Here is a 23262-nt window from a genome sequence, read left to right as displayed (position 1 = left end):
TTAGTTGTTGTTATTATTATTTCATAGCCCCAAAGGTTGCTGGTCTTTGTTTCCAATTTCAATAGCACTTATGCTTCCTAACATACTCTGTAATTTACTTATTTATTAGGCTTGTTGTTTCCTGTTCTTCCCCCACTGCAATGTCAGAGGGTGGGGTGCTGCCTATTTTATTCACTGTTGTTTCCTAATCATCTGGAAAAGTGCCTGGCACATAGTAGGTGCTTTATAAACATTGTTCAATTCACGAACAAATTAAAGCACATTCTAGAGCATATTTTTTTGAAGAGCAACCACAACTGAAGCAAAGTGTCTCTCATTACTCTTTTCTCCCTCTCTTTTTTTTTAAACTGAACTACAGTTGATTTATAATATTGTATTAGTTTGTGGTGTACAGCAAAGTGATTCAGTTGTATATATATGTATATATATACATATATATTCTTTTCCATTATGGTTTATTACAGGATATTGAATATAGTTCCCTGTACCATACGGTAGGTCCTTGTTGTTTATCTATTTTATGCACAGCAGTTTGTATCTGCTAATTCCAAACTCCTAATTTATCCCTCCCCTACCCTCTCTTCTCTCTCTTCCATTTTTCTGTTCTCTCAGATTGATTTTCACTAGATCAGAATACACCTCCAAAAATCAGGATGACATCATCCACAAAAAGGCCTGGGTTGTTTTTTACAACATCCAAGTCCTCCCAACACTAAGATTCCAGGGAGTGTTTCACTCACAGCAAGGAGACCCGGCTCCGCACCCTGACCTGGGGCGAGCCCTACCAGCTGCAGAGAAGGGATGTTTCCACCACAGTCAGGTAGGGGTCCTCTCCATCTTCTAGGACCACAAGGAAGCCTGACATAAAGTTCAGATTCAGAAAGTATCAGGGCTGGAAGGTAATTTAGTCTAAACCTCCCATTTTTCTGATGGGAAAACTGAGGGTCCAGAAAAGTGAGTGGTTGTTCAAGTGCACGGAGGCATTAGAACCCAGCCAGGAAGAGAAGGCAGATTCCTTTTCTTCCTCCTTCCTTCTTCCTTTCCCCCCTCCACCCTTCTCTCTCTTTCTCTCTCTCTCCTCCCTCCCACTCTCTTCCTCCCTTCTTCCTTCTCTCCCTTCCTTCGTTCCTTGTCTATTTGTTTGGAGGGTGTGTTTGTGTGAACTCTTCACAACAGGATGGTTTAGAAAGAGCCCCGGTTAGCAGTCCATACATAATCTTGACCCAGGTACGTTGGTGATTTAATTCACTAACTTCCCAGTCCTCTGCAACAACCAAGATCCCAAATTTTCTCAAATTTCCATGAATGATGCAAGAGGCTTAGAGATTTTCTGAAATGAAAGAACCTTACCGATTGTCTAACCCAACCTTTATTTCACAGATGAAAAACAACAGGCTGAGGGAAGAAGAGTGAGTTCCTCAGGTCACAAGGCTGGTTAAGAGCTCAGCTGAAATGGCTGGGACCCCAGGCACCAGAGCAAACTAACAAACAAACACTCAGGATGTTTCTCAGATTGGTGTGCAGCTCTAATGGTCTCATCGTGCTGGCAAGAAAACCCCATCTAAGCAAGCACCCCTCAGATCAGGAAGGAAAACATTTCCATTGAGCAACTGAATACAATGCTAATGAGAAAACGAGTAGAAAATAGAATCCAAATAAGATACACACACAGAGATACATACATACATGTATGTATGTGATTACTGCATACATTGTATATAAAAGATACTTATTTTTAAAATACTTGATACTAGGTATATAATAAATTCACAGTGCTAGCAAGGACGTCAAAACATACTGCTAGCAGAAGCATATCTTGATACAACATTTTTGAAAAGTTCTCCATTAATATCTTCACAAACGAAAATATACGTTCTCTTTGATCCAGCAAGTCCTCTTCCAGGAATTCTATCTAGAGATAGAATTGCACAGATATGTGGATGAGAGTGTTGACTAAGCCATTGTTTATAGCAGAAGAGAAAACAATCATGTGGTGCATCATTTGGATCATGGCTGAATAAATGCGGTACAGCAACGTATGGGATTTTGTGCAATTGTCATAAAACGAATCATTACAGAGCTGAAGGGATGGCTGTCATTTATCAGTTAGTAAGAAAGCCAAACTGCAGTGCAATTGTGACTGATACAATGATTTTGTACAAAGACCACCACCTCTAAAACACTATGATGTGCGCACATCCATGTTTGTTTGTGGTGAAATCAGCATGAAGGAAAGAGGTGGAAGTCTGTAACGCTGAGCATCCCAGGGAGAGGGCAGTGATGGATGCGGGCAGAAGAGACGCTTAATATTTTCATTATGCATCTTTGAATGTTGATATTATTTTATATATATACATATATATGTATATACACACACACATACATGTATACATATATATATTACTTTGGAAAAAAATAGGTTAAGACCAAAAATTTCTGAAAATAAAGACAGAAGGAACCCACAACTAGTCCTCCAAGTCCTGTTTCAGTCTCCCCTCTTCCCCTGTAGACCCGTGACAGCAGGAACACTCTGAGGAAATTATTCAGTGTGGCAAAGAGAACCCCGAAGCTGTCTCTCTAAGCCTTTGGCTGTCATGGCCATCCTCTGAGCTAGTTACTTTTCCCACCAAATTGTCCTAATCCTGATACAGGAAGTGACCTGCCAAGCAGACACAGGAAGTGAGGTGTGAACACAGCTCCAGCAAAAGCTCTTCCTTTAACACAGGAAAGGAGCTTGATCTCCCTCAAGGTGGGGGTGATCCTAGACACTTACCTTATCTCCCACCCCACAAGGGAACTCACAACTATAAATAAACCAGGCAGGACCCACTCATCACAAAACTAAGAAGCAGACAGGAGCTAACTTTGGCAGGCAGGCCTTCTGGGGCACCTGAATCAGCTACTCAGAAAGTTGGCCTTGTGCCCATGGGCTTCTTCATCCAGTCCTGACTCCCAGTTGAATGAAAAGTGACAGAACTACGAATGAAGAGGTCCTGGCTGTGACAGTGATGACCACTGGACTTCAACAATGATAAAACATTCTCTGAAGCACTCACTGTACACATCCTTCTGGGCTAGTGCTTGCTTCCAAGAGGACTCTCACCATCAACTTCTAGAACTCCAGGAGTTGTTCATATGAATCCACAAAACTTTCCTTCTGTGGATTCCCTGTCCTCTGATGCACCCCAGATGCACCAAATTCTATATTTCAGCCATGGCTCAGAAACCAGTAAGAAGGAAGGAAGAGAGATTGACTTACCAAGCCAACTTCTGTTTAAGTACACAGACACAAACACGGGGGGGACCGTGAAGAAATCTACTACAGAGTTCACTTCCAGCCAGAACCACAGCTTATCATTGGCTGCAATAAACTGGGGGAAAGAAAAAAGAAGAGAGAGAGAAAAAAAATGTGAAGCATGGTGCCAGCATTCAAACTATACTCTTTTGCCGAAGGGTACTTTTTGGTTTTTCACGGGGGCCTGGAGGGAGAGTTTATGTTCTTCTTATATCTACACCAATCACATGTTATTTTTGTCTTCGAATTTGCATACACTCTCTAGTCTTTTCTAGAGAGTGACTGTAAGCTATGTTAGCCTTGGAGAAAGATCAGGTAGTATATTTTTCTGTGGTTTTCAACGGCATCATAGGGAAGTTTGAATTATCTCACCTTTCTTAAAGTCTCTAATATAACTATAAATAAAGCATATATGTATGCATTCATTCACCCACACAACCTCTGTAATCTACATTCTGTACAGCTCCCTTCATAAACAGGGTCTAGTATAAATCCCCCAAGCCGCAAATTCTGCCAATCTAGCCCCTTGATTCAACCCTCACAACTCACTGTTCTCTCAGGATTCAGCTAAGTGAGCACTGATAAGAATAATTTTAAGAGTAGAAGGGTTTTTTTCCCTCCTATTTAAGGTAACCATGCATTCATGCGTGACTAGAGAGATGAAAAACAGTAGACCAGTAGAGGTGTAATAGTTATTTCAATGTCTTTTTCTCCTGCTCGGAACAAAATTAACATGTACTTCAGGAAATGCTGAGCTAAGGAAAGGGCTCTCTCACAGAAAATCAGAATGCAGATCTATCGTCTCCCCTGGAAACACTGGGCTTCATCTTGCCTGCGGGAGCGGATGGCTGATGTGGAATATGGTCCCTGGGTATAAGACTTGCATGCCTCATAGTGCTACTGAGCAGTGTTGTTCAAACTTACCCGCAAGCCAAAGTAGAGAAGGAAGAACACGTTGAAAGCCATGTCGATCTGTAATGTGAAATCTTTGTAGAAATTCTGGCAGGATTCTATGGGGCTATTAGACAGGAAGAAGAAAAAGCAAGAGGTAAATGAAAAGTATCATCAAGTCTTCCACGTTGCTGTGCAGTGGTGGTGCTTGGGGTAGAGGACAAAATGAACGTTCATAAAATAAAACATTTGGTCTTTCTATCCCCTGTGATCATCAAGCAAGCATTGCCAAGGGGTCTTTCCATTCAACCATACAGTCTTTTGTTCTTTTATTTGTTTTCATCATTTTATACATATATTATTTTCATCATCATTCAACAGTTGAGCTAAGGATCTAAAGAGGATCATGCAGACACCTTGGAAGAAGGACAAGCAGAAGAAACCACCAAATCCCTCAATTTCATATTAACCCTTAAAGAACTGACTTCTTTTAGAGGACACAAATGTAAGCTAAAAGCAGTCCCTCCTACTCTCCAGCACATTAGAAATGAAGCCCATTTTCAATTAAACACAATGGCTGTGTTTTAGACCTTTTAAAAGCCATCAGGTGATTAATAAGAAAGGACCCAGGAGCATCTCAGGAAAGCTGTGGAGGAGAGGATCCTGGTTGATGTTCTGGCTAAATATGGACTTAAATGCAGCACTCTGATCTGGGGAAAGAAGCATTGCCCAACTGGTAAAATTCAAGACCATTAAACCAATATATTGAAGCAGTACTCTAAGGGTTAATTTTTTTTTTTTTTTTTTTGGCATGCAGGTTAATTGCCTTTGCGTGTGGTCAAGCAGCCAATGCGAATCCCCAGCACACTCTACTTTGTTCAAGAGTAGGCAGTTCAGAAGTGTACGACTATACAAACTGGTACATGGCTTCCATGTGCTTTCCTGCATCAAACTGATCAGAGGATCAGAGTGTGAAAAGTCCCAAGGTTTGGGCTGGGTGGGAAGCAGGAAAGCCTCATAAGCCTTTCAAAGCTGTGAATGAAAAGTCACAGTATACTGTTATCAGTAAGCAAATGGTACTACTCAGGCCAGGAACATCAAGAAGGTGAGGTGAGGGAGAGGAGGGAGGATGGAGAGAAGTAAAATACTTTCCCCAGATGGGAAGCAACATGGACCCCTGGGCCGGGAGAGGGCTAGCTTGAGAAGTGCAGGATGGAGGATTTCCGAGTATCACCACTTCGGAAATCGCTGTACACAATACCAGTTAGTATAGTTGTACTTCTGCAACAGCAGAGCTTGGTTGTTCAACAGGCAGGAATCTGTGCAGTATGAGAATGCAGGGCCCACTTAAAGGCAGGGTGAGTCAGTCTGTGGGACTCTCCGATCATGTTACATGCACCGGATTTATCCATTCTTCATCTGTATTACAAGTCAAACATGCCCTTTGTCATCTCCCAAATCACAAATACGTGGAAAACCCTCCGGACAAGCATGAAGAGGAATCTACATTTGCATTTACAAACTAAGCGGACTAAACAAAAAACAAACACTGAAAAACAGTTCTTGCATAAAGGAAACGGCAACTGCTGGGTTTTCACTAAGGGCAAGTGGGAGGAAAGACAGCATGGAGTTTGCTTAGTCCAATGCTGAAAAGAGGCAGGAGCAAAAGAGACTAAACACCACAGCCCACCCTGCTCTTTGCCTGGTCTCCTACTCAGGTATTGATTCAATGAAAAAAGGAGAATTCAGGCCTGGAGTTAACAAGTGACACTTCTACAATTCCCAAGCCACGATGGCATTTTGTTTTGTTTCAAGAACAAGACCCACAAGGTCCACATGTGTCAGAGTTCTTAGCTACTCTAGCTGCAAGGAAAAGAAGCACATGAACTAGGTTGACCAGAAGTCCACTACAGATCCCAAAGGATGAAGAGACAATGCACCTCTGTGCTATGTAAGCCACTGGTATGACGTGCTTCAGAACTAGTGAAGAGTAAACAGTGTTTGTGTGTGTGTGTGTGTGTGTGAGAGAGAGAGAGAGAGAGAGACAGAGAGACAGAGAGAGAGAGAGAGAGACAAAGACAGAGACACAGAGAGAGAGAGAGAGATTGAGGATGGGGGGGCTCTGTTGGTAAATACTGTATTGCACTCATGTCTTCCCTCGTGCCAGCAGTGACTTAGCTGTGCTTTATAAATTCGTTTTCATCAGGACTGATGTATATACAATTTAGGGGATGGAGAGAAAGTCTTGGTTCTCAAGTCTATTATGGAAAACCCAGTATCACTTCACCAAGGCCACACAATAACCTTACTATTGCTCTCACAATAGTTACTGGTGGTATATTTGAGGGTCCTATGAGTTCCCTAGCTTCTATCAATTTCATTGCTTCTGTAGTTAATTTCATAGTAACCCTGAAATACATCGAGCAGGGAAAGTATTTGCTAGGCTGTGGAAGAGAATGGAACAGTGGGGGAAGAGATGTTAGCTCAATGCCACTGAGGATATTTCGGTTCAACACAAATGGAAGTAGATGTTTGAAAGAGTATAAGGAATTAGGCTGTTGCAACTGATTTGCACTGTTTCTTGAATTCCTTGTCATTTCTGCTATTCCCTCCTATATTGCCCATCCCTAAAGGCAGCAATGAGAGGGCTTGATGCTAAAGGACACTCTGTTGAAAAATATACCTCAACAGCACTCCTGACTTACAGAGAACAATGTTGAAACCATAATAGACCTTTTCTCTAGTCTTTTATTCAAAACTTTAGAGAACTGATTTAATCATCCTTTTATATGATTCCTTGAGTCTTAGACTTTGAGCTGAAACAATAAAGGAAGTAAATTATGCTGCTGGTGTTGGAGGCTTTCCCTCTGGCTGAAGCTCACCAGTAACATGAGCCACTTCACTAAGATGAAGAAGGGGGAGAGAAGCAGGAAATTCTGGAACAGAAGAGGGCCAGCCCCCAGGAACCCAGGAGGACCAGAGTGATCAGGGAGTCTGTTTTCTATCTCTCTCAGCTCTTTCCTGCTTGCCATAAGGGCCCAAGGAGAAATGTCCTGCCTAGTTTTCTCGAGTGGCATCAGAACGGTTTATCAGGATCCCCTCCAAGATAAATCCTCTGAGCGCCTTTAGTCCATGGACTCACACAATCCAAGACCACAGAGCAGAGATTCTAAAGCCCCATCATTTCATTCCCCAAATGGAAACAACCCAGGGAGAAGTTCATTGATCTTATAAAAAGAAAATACAGAATTCAACAACAAAAGGGTTGGCCATATCAGCCAGGATTTATTTTCCTCCCCAAAAGACTTTATCTTAATGATTAATGCTCATTGTAGGATGGAGAATGAAATACAAACTCTGCCTTCTTGTGTAAAATAGAAGAGTTCCTTGTCTAGAAATTTTAAGAGCTAGAAATCACTTTATTTTTTTCTACAAAGGAAAGTGACTCTGAATTACACACTTAAATTTGGATCGCCATTCTGATGAGGCATGCCCACATCAGAACAGGCTTTTTATGGACATATGTTGCCAACAGAAAAAAAATAAATAAATGAGAGTTTTAAGAACTGAAATAAAAACACTAGACCTGGTAGTAGAACTGACTTTCCCTAAATCGCTCTTGGTTACCTAATGACTTACTAATTAGAGGAGATAAGATACTTGGTAAGCTGATGGTCTGTTCATTACTAGGCTCCCATAGTCCATGGATCAACTGTGATACTAAAACCTTAGGCAAATTAAGCATTTTGATCAGGACTCTATGATTGGGGCACCTTCAAAAGAACCTCAATAGAAAGCTGCTCCTGATGGGATAAACTTTCAGCGTAGAACAGAGGTTGGAATACGAACCCTTGTTTCCTCTTGACCATCAAGTAAGCATAACCTAAGTATTTAGATGTCTCTACAGAGGAAAATGAGACTCACCCAAGTGGGAAATATATCTCTTTTTTCACCTATTTAACAATACAGTATCCCACAAAGACCTTTGAGCAGGAAGATCCAACAGTCCTTCTTGAAGACTGACTTCAGAACTTATCTTTCCAAAGCATGAGGCAAGCAATGAAAGCAATGACTACCCAGGTTTTCTTTTAAGGGGCAGGGGGCTAAGGACAAAAATCTCACTTCTAGCAGTTGTGATGCCTGTATCTTCTCCAAGAAGGAAGTAACTGCCTCTCTTCTCAGCCTCTAAAACTTCCCTGGTATTTTCTGAAGTCTGTTTTCCTAAATCTCTGAGGCTGGCTTTCCAACCCTTGGAAAATATTTCTCCAGAACAGTGTTTCGCAAACTTTAGCATGCACCTGGAGGGCTTGTTAAAACACTGGTGGACCCCACCCCCAGAGCTCCTGATACAGCTGGTCCGGTATGGGGTCCTGAGCATTTGCATTTCCCAGATGCTGCTGCTCAGCCGGGGACCCCACTTTGAGAACCACAGCTCTTGAAGAACTTTCCTGCAACTACACACTCCTTACAGGTGTTGCTGCTCAAGGTGATTCCTATCCAGACCTGAACAAAAAGGATTAAGCATTCGAGCCCATCCCCAGACAGCCACCTGCCTACCACTTAACTAAGTGCTGAGATCAAGGGGTTGAACAGAGACTATCATTTTCAGATGTGAACAGGGCGATGGGGGCGGTGGGGAATTAAGACAATACAGGGAAGTAATTACAATGCCACCATGCAAGCTTCACCAATGACATTCCAATTAACAACCAGAGAGTGCCTGAGGAGCATGTTTTTAGTTTAAGATTAAAAGGAAAAATGACGAGGGCTGGATTGGGAGAGGTTATAGAGACAGTCATTTATGAGAGAGAAAGAAATGTTAAGCATTTTAGGAACAGCAGCAGCAGCAGCAGCAAATATCCGAGATAATTTAATAAATAACCACATGAGAGGGAAGGGACTAGCTGAGGAACAAAACAGCACTTTGTGAAATAATTTCCAACATTTAAATTCTCCTCACTCCTGTGGTGAGTCCCTTTTTAAATTGGATGGAGCCTTCTCAATTCCCACCAGGATTATGGACCACCAGAGTTCAGGCTCACACGCTACAGATGTGAATCAATACAATAAGCTTCATGATTCCAGACTCTTCTCCTAGTCTCGCCTCTGCAATGTTGCCGGATTAATTTAATTAAAAGGTGTCATTCATCCACCATCATGGCTCTCTCCTGCCTCATGCATCAATTCCCAGTCTGGCTGAGAAAAACCTCTAAAACCTAGCCTCACCCTATATCTCCCATTTTCAACCGTGCTCCACGTCAAAGCCCTTTGCTGCCGCAAGCTGGTATCTTCATAATTTCATGCATGTGACACCCCCCATATTCCTAATTTTAACTCTACGCTTCTGCTGTGGCCTCTTCAAATGCTCCTCCCTCTTTGTGTTCAAACCTCAGGCAGCTTTCAAGGCCAACCAAAAGGCATGGCATGGCCAATTATTCCTGCCCTCACTGAACTCTCCCATCTCTGAATTCTTATAGCACTAGGAGCAAGGAATTCTTAACTGTCGTTGATCCTCATTCAATTCAGTATCATAATACCTGGCAATTGTACAGAGTTTACACATACTACTGCATTTGGTCCTCACAACTTTGCAAAATATATAGTAGCAGACATTTTGTTCTAATCCCCATTTTGCAGACAGAGAAGCAGAGGCTCATAAACCTACCCAAGATCATGTAGCTAAGTGGTAGAGTTGGGACACAGACCCAGTATCCTTTCTGCCATACCACCTTACTTTTCCAGATAAATTGCCATATCCTTGGAGAGGATAAAGAAGCATAAGACACTGTAGCTGCTATCCACAGGGCCTGCCATGGAGCTTACATAAAAGCAACAGCGGTTGACAGTGGGGTATGACTGACTGAGGGAAGAGGTATAACTGCCCTTGAAAAACATGTATGTGTTTATCAAATGGTCTGGGAAAATTCAGAGGAAGCTGAACTCTCTAACCTGTATCTAACCCTCTTCTGTAAAGACTGTCATGTGGGACATTACTAATCCCCAAAAGTCCTTCCTGGGACCCTGAATGGTAGTGGTGTCATGGAGCTTGACCTTATCTGCTGAGGCTAAGTTCCTCTGCTTATAGAGAAATAACTCCTAGTTATCCAGCTGCCTAAAGATGGATGCCTCAGCCTCTCTTATTCTAGAAGAAAAAGAATGAATATGGTAATGGAGGGCTTTCCTGGTGGCGCAGTGGTTGAGAGTCCGCCTGCCAATGCAGGGGACGCGGGTTCGTGCCCCGGTCCGAGAAGATCCCACATGCCGTGGAGCGGCTGGGCCCGTGAGCCATGGCCGCTGAGCCTGTGCGTCCGGAGCCTGTGCTCCGCAACGGGAGAGGCCACAACAGTGAGAGGCCCATGTACTGCAAAAAGAAAAAAAAAAAAAAAATATATATATATATATATATATATATATATGGTAATGGATGATAATATTTAGATACTTTTAACACTTCTAATCATGGATTAGACAATAAATAAGCTTTGTATCCCATTCCATTCAATCAAAATATAGGAAAATGACATTATATAATCAGGGATATTAAGAAACCTACCTGCAAAGGAGAGGTAGTAAATCTAAGTGATTTGAGATTTTCCTGATAACATTAGGATATATCGGATAAGCAAAGTGCTTTGGTTTTCCTGCTCACAAACTAGAAATAAAAGCACCTAGCTAATCAGAATATTTGAGACCAAGACATTTTAAAAGGGAGGCAAATCTTTACAATGTACTCCAAATTAGAAATCAATTTTATTATTCATATAATTTTAGGTATCGCAAAAATATCTTGCAAGCTAATAACAACAGTGGATTTTGTGTGAATGGTGTGATACTAATTAGTCATTGAGAAAGCAAGAATCTTTACTTAGAACATTGTCTTCTAAACTGGACAGCACCTCAGGACTGCCCAGGTCTTGAATGGATCCAAATTGAAAGCTTTCTATCTGGTGGCTTTTCCCAGTGCCTACATTTTAATTCCCTTGACAGAGCTGTGTACTTAAGAGCTAATCTTTCCAATTTTGGTGCTTTGGCATTTATACTGGGTGGGGCATGTATTCAGTAAGTTGTGTAGTTTTTATTAGTTTTACCAAACAGAAGCTGGCCTCTTCTGTTCACCATCATTGTGATTTTATCATAGAACATCTTGAGGTTGTTACCTTCTAAGATGATGTTATTGCTGATGGGTAAGTTTTTGTTCAATCATTAATCAATTCTAATGATAATAACATCAGAATGGGCCCTTTGTTTTATCATAAAACACTTTTCTTAGACCTTGCAATGGTTCTAATGTGAATAGAAAACACTTTTTGTTACTTGCAGTACTGCTGTATCATGATCTCCAGCCAGCTGGTTAAATGGCTTTGCTGGGAAATCTTCAGTTATGGGTTTGTATCAATCGGCCTATTAATCTTTCTGACAGCAGCAGGCCTCTAATTATGCCTCTGCTCAGTTGATGAGATGTAATCCAAAAGCCACAAGCATATACCTCATCAGGGTCATGTTGAAATGAACTGGAACAAATGCAGAGGTAGTATATAAACCCTCACTTCTCTTTGGAATCCTATGTGCTCTGTCTTCTTGAGCTTTGAGTGATCTGGAGAACCCTGGAACAATGACAGCAGTAGACTTCAAAGCAGTTCTATGGCTCAGGGTATCTACCTGAATGATGAGTCCTAATAATTAAGCATTCTTCTAGGAGACAAAGCAAGTGACACAGATCGCTGTTGAAGAGAACAAAAGATGTCAGTTCCTTACACACTGGATTTCTCAATGAAACACGCAGACCATCTGTTTTAATGAAATCTCTGTCACTTCTTATGGAGCTCTTCTAAATTTTCTCAAAATATTTCAATATACCTATCTGAGTTTAGGTTCTCCTTCTCATCTTCATCCCGAATCTTTTCATTCACTAATGCACCCAAGTATGTAAATCAAAAGCAAAATGTGAGTTGACCTCAAGAGTGGTTAGCAGGTTTAGGTAGTTTTGGAGTTCAGTGGAAGAGATCCCAGCTCTATCACTTACTAGCTGTACGATTGTGGGCACATAATCTGACCTCTCCAAGCCTTGGTTTTCTCACAAAAAACTGGAGGTAAGGATCAAACCTCAAAGGCTGCTGTGAGAATGAAATTGGATAATGAGTGAAGATGAATTACTGAACAAGTGATAGTTATCTTAAAAAGCAAGGTAATAACAATAATGATAATAAGAACTGTTTGTAGAAAAATGCCCAAAAAGGCAGTCATCCAAATGAACAAAAACTGACAGAATCAGTTATTTCACATACTATTTTTTTGTATCTGCTTTATTGCCTCCTTATCAGGTATTGCAATATAATTCAAATGCCCAACAGGATTTGCAGTGAGCTGACATCTGGTGTGATTCTATATATTACATCATTAACTTTGGGTAATATTAAAAAAAAGAAACACCTGGAAAATGATATTTCCATGAAGGCAGCCATACAAGTCTCATAAATACTAAATAATTAACCAGATTTCCTGGCAGAGAAAGCCATGAGTCACTTTAATGAGGGGCCACAGAACATTGTGTATTCTCCTTTTACCAGGTCTTGAGCAGAGGAAAGAGTTTCATTTGCCTGGTTGGCTTAGCATGGATGTAGGAGAGGCAGGGGGATGAACCAGTCACAGGTCTTCTAAATATCTCTTCCAATTCTACGTCCATAGATTATGTATTTCTTCACTGTTGGACTCTTGGAATGATGTCCAAGACAACCTACCCACTAATGCTCGTTTTCTCCAGCTTATCTACAGACTACAATTATTTCAATCACAGTTGTTACCAGAGTGGAATTACTGTTAATATTTGCTGGAAACTTTTATGTAATAAATCAGTTAAGCTACTACATAAAACAGAGTCTTGCCAAATGAGTGCTGGTTCAGTTTTCACCAAACTGTCTGAGGAGTCCTGACCAACTGATTCTTTTTTTTTTTTCTTCTAGATTCCACATACGTGCGTTAATATACGATATTTGTTTTTCTCTAACTTCACTCTGTATGACAGTCTCTAGGTCCATCCAAGTCTCTGCAAATGACCCAATTTCGTTCCTTTTTATGGCTGAGTAATATTCCGTTGTATATATGTACCACATCTTCTTTATCCATTCATCAGTCGATGGGGATTTAGGTTGCTTCCATGACTGGCTATTGCAAATAGTGCTGCAATGAACATTGGGGTGCATGTGTATTTTTAAATTATGGTTTTCTCTGGGTATATGCCCAGGAATGGCATTGCTGGGTCATATGGTAATTCTATTTTTAGTCTTTTAAGGAACCTCCATACTGTTCTCCATAGTGGCTATATCAATTTATATTCCCACCAACAGTGCAAGACGGTTCCCTTTTCTCCACACCCTCTCCAGCATTCATTGTTTCTGGATTTTCTGATGATGCCCATTCTAACTGTTGTGAGGTGATACCTCATTGTAGTTTTGATTTGCATTTCTCTAATAATTAGTGATACTGAGCAGCTTTTCATGTGCCTCTTGGCCATCTGTATGTCTTCTTTGTAGAAGTGTCTATTTAAGTCTTCTGACCACTTTTGGATTGGGTTGTTTTTTTAATATTGAGCTGCATGAGCTGTTTACATATTTTGGAGATTAATCCTTTGTCTGGTGATTCATTTGTAAATATTTTCTCCCATTCTGAGGGTTGTCTTTTTGTCTTATTTATAGCTTCCTTTGCTGTGCAAAAGCTTTTAAGTTTCATTAGGTCCCATTTGTTTTTGTTTTTATTTCCATTACTCTAGGAGGTGGGTCAAAAAAGATCTTGCTATGATTTATGTTCTTCCTATGTTTTCCTCTAAGAGTTTTATAGTGTCTGGTCTTACATTTAGGTCTTTAATCCATTTTGAGTTTATTTTTGTGTATGGTGTTAGGGAGTGTTCTAATTCCATTCTTTTATATGTAGCTGTCCAGTTTTCCCAGCACCACTTATTGAAGAGACTGTCTTTTCTCCATTGTATACCCTTGCCTCCTTTGTCATAGATTAGTTGACCATAGGTGCGTGGGTTTATCTCTGGGTTTGCTATCCTGTTCCATTGATCTCTATTTCTGTTTTTGTGCCAGTACCATATTCTCTTGATTACTGTAGTTCTGTAGTATAGTCTGAAGTCAGGGAGTCTGATTCCTCCAGCTCCAGTTTTTTCCCTCCTGATTGCTTTGGCTATTTGGGCTCTTTTGTGTCTCCATACAAATTTTCAGATTTTTTTCTTCTAGTTTTGTGAAAAATGCCATTGGTAATTTGATAGGGATTGCACTGACTCTGTAGATTGCTTTGGGTAGCATAGTCATTTTCACAATATTGATTCCTCCAATCCAAGAACATGGTAGATCTCTCCACCTGTTTGTGTCATCTTTGATTTCTTTCATTAGTGTCTTATACTTTTCTGAGTACAGGTCTTTCTACCTCCTTAGGTAGGTTTATTCCTAGGTATTTTACTCATTTTGTTGCAATGGTGAAGGAGATTGTTTCCTTAATTTCTCTTTCTGATCTTTTGTTGTTAGTGTATAGGAATGCAAGAGATTTCTGTGCATTAATTTTGCATCCTGCAACATTACCAAATTAATTGATTAGCTCTATCAGTTTTCTGGTGGCATCTCTAGGATTATCTATGTATAGTATCATGTCATCTGCAAACAGTGACAGTTTTTCCAATTTGGATTCCTTTTCTTTTTCTTTTTCTTCTCTGACTGCCACGGCTAGGAATTCCAAAACTATGTGGAATAATAGTGGCAAGAGTGGACAACCTTGTCTTGTTCCTGATCTTAGAGGAAATGCTTTCAGTTTTTCACCATTGAGAATGATGTTTGCTGTGGGTCTGTCGTATATGGCCTTTATTATGTTGAGGAAGGTTCCCTCTATGCCCGCTTTCTGGAGAGTTTTTGTAATAAATGGGTGTTGAATTTTGTCAGAGCTGTTTCTGCATCTATTAAGATGATCATATGGTTTTTATTCTTCAGTTTGCTAATATGGTGTATCACGTTGATTGATTTGCATATATTGAAGAATCCCTGCATCCCTGGGATAAATCCCACTTGATCATGGTGTATGATACTTTTAATGTGTTGTTGGATTCTGTTTGCTAGTATTTTGTAGAGGATTTCTGCATCTATATTCATCAATTATACTGTTCTGTAAGTTTCTTTTTTTGCAGTATCTTTGACTGCTTTTGATATCAGGGTGATGGTGGCCTTGTACAATGAGTTTTGGAGTGTTCTTTCCTCTGCAATTTTTGGGGAGAGTTTGAGAAGGGTGGGTGTTAACTCTTCTCTAAATGTTTGATAGAATTCACCTGTGAAGCCATCTGATCCTGGACTTTTGTTTGTTAGAAGATTTTTAATCACAGTTTCAATTTCATTACTTGTGATTGGTCTGTTCATATTTTCTATTTCTTCCTGGTTCAGTCTTGGAAGGGTATACCTTTCTAAGAATTTGTCCATTTCTTCCAGGTTGTCCATCTTATTGGCATAGAGTTGCTTGTAGTAGTCTATTAGGATGCTTTGTATTTCTGCGGTGTCCACTGTAACTTCTCCTTTTTCATTTCTAATTTTATTGATTTGAGTCCTCTCCCTCTTTTTCTTGATGAGTCTGGCTAAAGGTTTACCAATTTTGTTTATCTTCTCAAAGAACCAGGTTTTAGTTTTATTGATCTTTGCTATTGTATTCTTTGTTTCTATTTCATTTATTTCTGCTCTGATCTTTATGATTTCTTTCCTTCTACTAACTTTGGGTTTTGTTTGTTCTTCTTTATCTAGTTCCTTTAGGTGGAAGGTTACATTGTTTATTTGAGATTTTTCTTATTTCTTGAGGTAGGATTGTATTGCTATAAATCTCCCTCTTAGAACTGCTTTTGCTGTGTCCCATAAGTTTTGGATCGTCATGTTTTCCTTGTCATTCGTCTCTAGGTATTTTTTGATCTCCTCTTTGATTTCTTCAGTGATCTCTTGGTTATTTAGTAACATATTGGTTAGCCTCCATGTGTTTGTGTATTTTATGTTTTTTTTCCCTGTAACTGATTTCTAATCTCATAACGTTGTGGTCGGAAAAGATGCTTGATATGATTTCAATTTTCTTACATTTACCAAGGCTTGATTTGTGACCCAAGATGTGTTCTATCCTGGAGAATGTTCTGTGTGCACCTGAGAAGAAAGTGTAACCTGCTGTTTTCGGATGGAATGTCCTATACATATCAATTAAATCTATCTGGTCTATTGTGTCATTTAAAGCTTGTGTTTCATTATTAATTTTCTGTCTGGATGATCTGTCCATTGGTGTAAGTGAGGTGTTAACGTCCCCCACTAGTATTGTGTCACTGTCGATTTCCTCTTTTATAGCTGTTATCATTTGCCTTATGTACTGAGGTGCTCCTATGTTGGGTGCATATATATTCATAATTGTTATATCTTCTTTTTGGATTGATCCCTTGATCATTATGTAGTGTTCTTCCTTGTCCCTTGTAACATTCTTTATTTTGAAGTCTATTTTGTCTAATATGAGTATTGCTACTCCAGCTTTCTTTTTCCTTTTTTTTTTTTTTTTTTTTTTTGCAGTATATGGGCCTCTCACTGTTGTGGCCTCTCCCATTGCAGAGCACAGGCTCCGGACGCTCAGGCTCAGATGCCATAGCTCACGGGCCTAGCCGCTCCACGGCATGTGGGATCTTCCTGGACCGGGGCACGAACCCGTGTCCCTTGCATTGGCAGGCAGACTTTCAACCACTGTGCCACCAGGGAAGCCTTCCAGCTTTCTTTTGATTTCCATTTCCATGGAATATCTTTTTCCATCCCCTCACTTTCAGTCTGTATGTGTCCCTAGGTCTGAAATGGGTCTCTTGTTGACAGCATATATATGGGTCTTGTTTTTGTATCCATTCAGCAAGCCTGTGTCTTTTGGTTGGAGCATTTAATCCATTCATATTTAAGGTAATTATCGATATGAATGTTCCTATTACCATTTTCTTAATTGTCTTGGGTTTGTTTTTGTAGATCCTTTTCTTGTCTTGTGTTTCCCACTTAGAGAAGTTCCTGTAGCATTTGTTGTAGAGCTGGTTTGGTGGTGCTGAATTCTCTTAGCTTTTGCTTGTCTGTAAAGCTTTTGATTTCTCCATTGAATCTGAATGAGATGCTTGCCGGGTAGAGTAATCTTGGTTGTAAGTTCTTCCCTTTCATCACTTTAAATATATTGTCCCACTCCCTTCTGGGTTGTAGAGTTCCTGCTGAGAAGTCAGCTGTTAACCTTATGGGAGTTCCCTTGTATGTTATTTGTCATTTTTCCCTTGTTGCTTTCAATAATTTTTCTTTGTCTTTAATTTTTGTCAATTTGATTACTATGTATCTCAGCCTGTTTCTCCTTGGGTTTATCCTGCCTGGGACTCTCTGCGCTTCCTGGACTTGGGTGGCTATTTCCTGTCCCATGTTAGGGAAGTTTTCGACTATAATCTCTTCAAATATTTTCTCTGGTCCTTTCTTTCTCTCTTCTCCTTCTGGGACCCGTATAATGCCAATGTTGGTGTGTTTAATGTTGCCCCAGAGGTCTCTTAGGCTGTCTTCCTTTTCATTCTTTTTTCTTTATTCTGTTCCACAGCAGTGAATTCCATCATTCTGTCTTCCAGGTCACTTATTTGTTCTTCTGCCTCAGTTATTCTGCTATTGATTCCTTCTAGTGTATTTTTCATTTCAGTTATTGTATTGTTCATCTCTGTTTGTTCTTTAATTCTTCTAGGTCTTTGTTAAACATTTCTTGCATCTTCTCAATCTTTGCCTCCATTCTTTTTCCAAGGTCCTGGATCATCTTCACTATCATTTTTCTGAATTATTTTTCTGGAAAGTTGCCTACCTCCACTTCATTTGGTTGTTTTCCTGGGGTTTTATCTTGTTCCTTCATCTCGTACACAGTCCTCTGCCTTTTCATTTTGTCTATCTTTCTGTGAATGTGGTTTTCGTTCCACAGGCTGCAGGATTGTAGTACTTCTTGCTTCTGCTGTCTGCCCTCTGGTGGATGAGGCTATCTAAGAGGCTTGTCCCAACTGATTCTTACTCCCGTTTCCCTACCTCCACTGACTCGAGCCAGTCTATAGTAAACTCTTGTTTTTCTAGTGGAAGGACATGATGGAGTAGATAATTCAAACAGTCTTGGTGCGTATATACTCATGCACAAATATTACAAAACAGACTGAGTTCTTCAAGGGCAGGGTCAGTGAACCATGCATAGGCGAGGGGTGGTACCCATGGGTGGGCACACACTTGTGTGCATATCTATAGCCTTCAAGCACAGAAGTCTACTCTCTATCTAACTCCAACCTCACTCTGGGGCCATCCACAAAACTGGACAGCCTGGGTGAGGTGATTAGAAATGGGGAGAAGAAGGGGGCAAAAAGAAGTCCCAGGTCTGAATGGAGAAGAAGGAACCCAGACATAGTGCCTGGCATGGGGGAGGTGGGGCAGTACCTCTGACCCCTAGAGCCCTACTCCTCTCACGCCTATGAAAGCTTAGACTTGAGGAAGGAAGAATTGAGCATTCATCCCACCACTGCCTCTGCCTCCAATGCCTTTTTTTTTTCGGGATGTTAAATATCATCATACCTGCCTTAAGAGGCCCATAAACAACCATCTCTAACTAGTAATAACCAATCATCAGGTTCTAGACATTGAGGAGCAATTGTCTGGTGTGCTTGTTTCTTAAGGAGAGAGCAACCTTGAGGAACAGCCTGGGGCACAGTCTCAAGGTGCTTCAGCCTCAAAGCTCCCCACGGAAGAAGCTCTCCTGATTGCAGAGAGGCTCCTCAGAAAAAGCATGATCCCTCTGTTGACAAAGGCTGGCCCATCAAGGGCAAGGTTGGGCAGGTGGGTTGGGATTTCCACAGCATAACAGGTTTTCAAATCATCGTGGACCTCTTTCGGCTGTTACTGGGTGCAGACTTCAAGATTCTTCTCTGCGTCTTCTTCTCCAGATGTTTGTCTTGGACTCTTCTGGGCATTTCCTGGGCACTCATTAGTCTCCCATTTAGTTTATGACCTATGTTTCCATCTCTGTCTTCCTCCCCAACATAATCTCAGTACACCTGGACAGCCTGACCTTGGCAATGGCTCCTTGCTGTGGGTCTACCTGCCAGGACTTAAGAGTGGGGAAGCCTGTACTGGGTTCCAGTCTGGCAGTCTAACCAGATGGGTGTAATAAGGATGCATGAGACAGCTCCCCTTCCTATTCTCTTTGATGAAATCCAATATTCCATTGGCCGCCTAAGAGACCTACTACAGTTTCAACCCTGCTATTCCCCCAGCCACATCGGGACCCAAGCAGAATGGCAAGCAGTCCCCTCAGTGGTCTCATTCAAAGGGCTACAGTGACAAAGAATGCCAACACTGAGGACCTGCCAGGAACCAACTGTAGGAGGCCCAAGACCCTTTGGGAAAAAAATAATGGGAAAAAATTATCTATGTAAAGAGCACTTGTCCCATTTACCTGTCACTTCACTTTGAAGACTAGAAAACACTGTCACATAACATATATATTCACCACCAGGACCCTGCCATTCGTTATAAGCTACACATGGATGTATATGTGATGCTAAAGGGATAATTATGATAGCTTTATTTCTGACATCCTGTGGTTTTTTTTTTTCGTTTGTTTGTTTTAAGAAGACACAGAGAAAGATCTGGTACACGTCTCTCTGACATCTGGCATAGAAAACAATTATACCTTTATTACACAAGGAATTAAAATAGCTGTGTCTTAGCTCTGTCTTTGGCCGACAGCTGAGGCATGAAAGTTTTGCAAGTATTCCTATTTAGGAGTTTTGTTGAGCGCCCAGCAGCCTCACGGCCAAAAAGGAGAGTCTGAGATATTGCCGATTAGAAGTCCTGAGTCTGTTGAGTACAAAGCAGACGTCGCTCCTTAGGAATGTCATAAAGCGACCTGGGCCATGGAGACCAATGTCACCCTGGACTATCAAGTTACCTTAGAAACAAATCATCATCACTAGCAAGGAAAGTGGTAACAACTTGTTAAATCCTATGATTTCACAAGCATATCTTCAAGTAGACACTTTTTTAATACCCTTCTTAACTACTTCATGAAAACAACTTCTTATCTCTTGGAACATTTCTTTTCCTTCATTTTTTTCTTTCCTGCTTGCTTCCAGGTAACATTGGAAATCACTTATTTATCAAAATAGTTCCGCTCATGCCTCAGGCAAGAAGAGCTCTTTCTACCATATCAATGGTGTCCACTTGACTTTTGGATCCAAATTTAGAAAGGAATATCATGAATTACATGTTCAATGGGTGAAGTTTCTTTTTCCTTCCTTCCTTCTGCAGGTCCTCTTTTTAATTCTATTGCCATATCTTTGATTTTCTCCAGAGTTGTTTTCCTTATCACTGTAAAACCATCTCTGGGAGGGATTTGGGAAGCCCCTAGAAATCTGATTCCTTATGATTTTCTCCTTTGTCTCTATAAATGGATCCACTTACCTCACTCTATGTTGGGTTTCAGAAATCCTTTCATTTTATCCAGAAGCACTGTGTTTTTCAGAGAAAGAGGAATGGGTCTCTGCTGAAGAACCTCACAAGAAGGATCAGTTGTTTCATTTAGCAAACTCCCAGATGAAAGCTTGGGCAAGTGAGAGCATTTCACCATGCTGGTCAGCATCACCTGCTCTGCACAGGTCTGCACAATAATTACATCTAAGCTCCTTTCAGAAAGGGAAATGCTTCCATTCAAAGGACGTTTATGCTGGCTACCAAAAGGGCATGTTATGAAATTCTAAGTAAAGCCTATTTCTATAGAGCGAGTAGGACATGTTTAACAGAATAGAGGGGAAAAAGGTGTGGCAAGTGCTTCAATCTGCTAAACCCCCCAGATATGCCACAATTCATGAGGGAAAAATAAAGACAGGATACAAAGCCTTCAATTTTGTGTCATTATCAACGCTTAGTGCATAGTTTTAATCTAATGGGCACTGGCAAAGCTAGTACCACCAGGAATCTCTAGGAACCCTCATTCATACCCTAGGATTATCAGAGCTTGTTAATGCCGACCTGTCATCTTTCTCAATTTACAGCCAACGTACATCTAAAATGTTTCTATTTATATGAAATAACAAAAAAATGCCAGTAAGAAAACAGATCCTGACAAGTATGCTATATAAAAGTTCATTCTGAGAATAAAGGAGAGTAAAAACGAGGAGACAAAAACATGTTAAAAAAAAAAAAAGAACACTTTTAAAGAAAGCCATAAGCCCTAAGGCAAAAATGTATTTCAAAGAGAGAAAATGATCACAATTATAAATTAATAATGTAAATACAATGCCAACATGCTTCAACGAACATGATACTCCTTTTTAGTACTACCATTTCGCATCTTTTAAAGTTGAATTAGTGGCATTCCTGTTTACACAATAATTTAAGAGAAAGGTCCATGATTGTATTCCCCAGGACAGTTAGCTTAAGAGATTTTGTTTTTTAAGTATATACATTTAGATCTAAGCAAAAGATTAGATCTAAATTATTGGATCTAAGCAAAAGCAAACAGGTAATTATGTTCAGACAGATGTGATAAGGTACTGTAACTCTGGTCACTTTGGGCCCACCCATGCAGAGCTGGGCATCTCTAGAACTGTAGGTAAGTTGTTACTTGGAAAACTGACCCTTACTTCTAAATTCCTTGTTGTTAGCCTTTGCTCAGCACATCCCTAAAAACAGAAGATTCATTTCCCTCTTTCCCAAGGTTCTAGGCTAGATTTTTCAAGGGACTGAGAGGCCTTTGTGATATCACAGCAAACTGGGGGCCCTCAAGGATATGCAAAGAGAACCTTAAATCCCAGAACTTCATTGTATTAGAACGCTCGCCGCATGCATGCGCCCGGCACTCACTACATTCAGGTCCGGGCCCTGGGGGAAGAACGCAACATGCATGGGCAGTGCAGGGAAAGGATCTGGTTAACCTGGAGGCGACAACCGAAAGGGTGACGTTGCATCATGCAATGAAAATCACAGCTTGGCCTTAGCTGCCATGCAGAAAAGACCTACATCAGAGAGTCTGCAGTGCGGCTCCTGGGTAAGTGTCGACATGAGAGAGGGGAGTTACTTCAGCAATGAAGGACACGGGCAGAAAAATGTTCAAACCACTCTAAACAGAACACTGTACAGAGCACTGGCATTACGCACGAGAAGAGGCAGCTTTGGGGATGAGGAGGGGAGAGGCAGAGGAGGGAAGGCGAGGATAGAACTGGTCGTTACTCTGACCAGATGGTTTCCCTGGCCATCCTTTCATAGGCAGGTCTTGCTATAGTGTATGTTGTGTCAACAGATAACCTCGTTAGGCTCTTTAACATGGATGTTTTGAAAATTCAGGAGAAGCAATGCATCAGTTACATGAAGATACACACCATGATCTCCTGGGTTATGGTTCGTGACAGAAGCAGAGCTGAGCTGGTCAGATAAATACAGACAGTTAAGCGCCAACATCCTTAACACGTTGGTTACAGAGCTCATGGTGACTCCCAAGGCATAATATGGCATTGAAGGATCCCAACAGTCACGAAAGCTCAGGGTGATGCAAGGGTAGGTAACTTTATGCTACTATGACCCCGAAAGCCACCCATGACTCTGAATTTAAACCCACTCCCAAGGGGAGCCATCTTTTCATCATCTCAGCATGCATGGCAGGTCAGAAGTGAGTTCACCCCGTATACCTTGACCATTTCATGGAAACTTAATTACAGGTGAGATTTCCCAAAAGTGTTATTATCAAAATCGATTGAACAGCAAAAATAATAATAGGAGTTTAAAGTTCTTTTTAAAGAAATAAAAATCCTACTGATTCAGCAGGGGCCCATCACGCCCCCCCCGCCCCGCCGATACCAAGGCCACAGGCCATACCTGAGGACTGCTTTCCTGGGAACGGCCTGCTCTACATAACATCTGTTTTCTTTTTTCCTCCCCCTTTGCCTCTTGTGATCCCTGACACATTGAACACAATTCAAAGGATGGTGGATTTCTCCCTCCTGATGCTGACCAGAGATAGTATTCCTCTTAAAATGTTCTGGAGCTCAGCCTTCA

The 23262-nt window shown here is 40.9% G+C and overlaps 1 protein-coding gene across 6 annotated transcripts in view; it reads right to left on the bottom strand.

The window, feature by feature from the left end:
* The window catches only part of KCNMA1 (potassium calcium-activated channel subfamily M alpha 1), a 757357-nt gene that overhangs the window by 307684 nt on the left and 426411 nt on the right, over positions 1–23262 (bottom strand). For all 6 annotated transcript variants that reach the window (XM_081250585.1, XM_081250584.1, XM_081250583.1 and 3 more), the window contains exons 4-5: positions 4220–4313; positions 3260–3371 (exon numbers count right to left, since the gene is read on the bottom strand). In XM_081250585.1, coding sequence (XP_081106711.1) covers positions 3260–3371; positions 4220–4313 — 206 coding nt within the window. The remainder of the gene's footprint in view (positions 1–3259; positions 3372–4219; positions 4314–23262) is intronic.

Source organism: Mesoplodon bidens (genome assembly GCF_964165515.1).
Source record: "Mesoplodon bidens genome assembly, chromosome: 1".
Classification (NCBI taxonomy): Eukaryota; Metazoa; Chordata; class Mammalia; order Artiodactyla; family Ziphiidae; genus Mesoplodon; species Mesoplodon bidens.
Note: the sequence above shows the minus strand (reverse complement) of the source record. Positions and strands in the feature narration are given on the sequence as shown.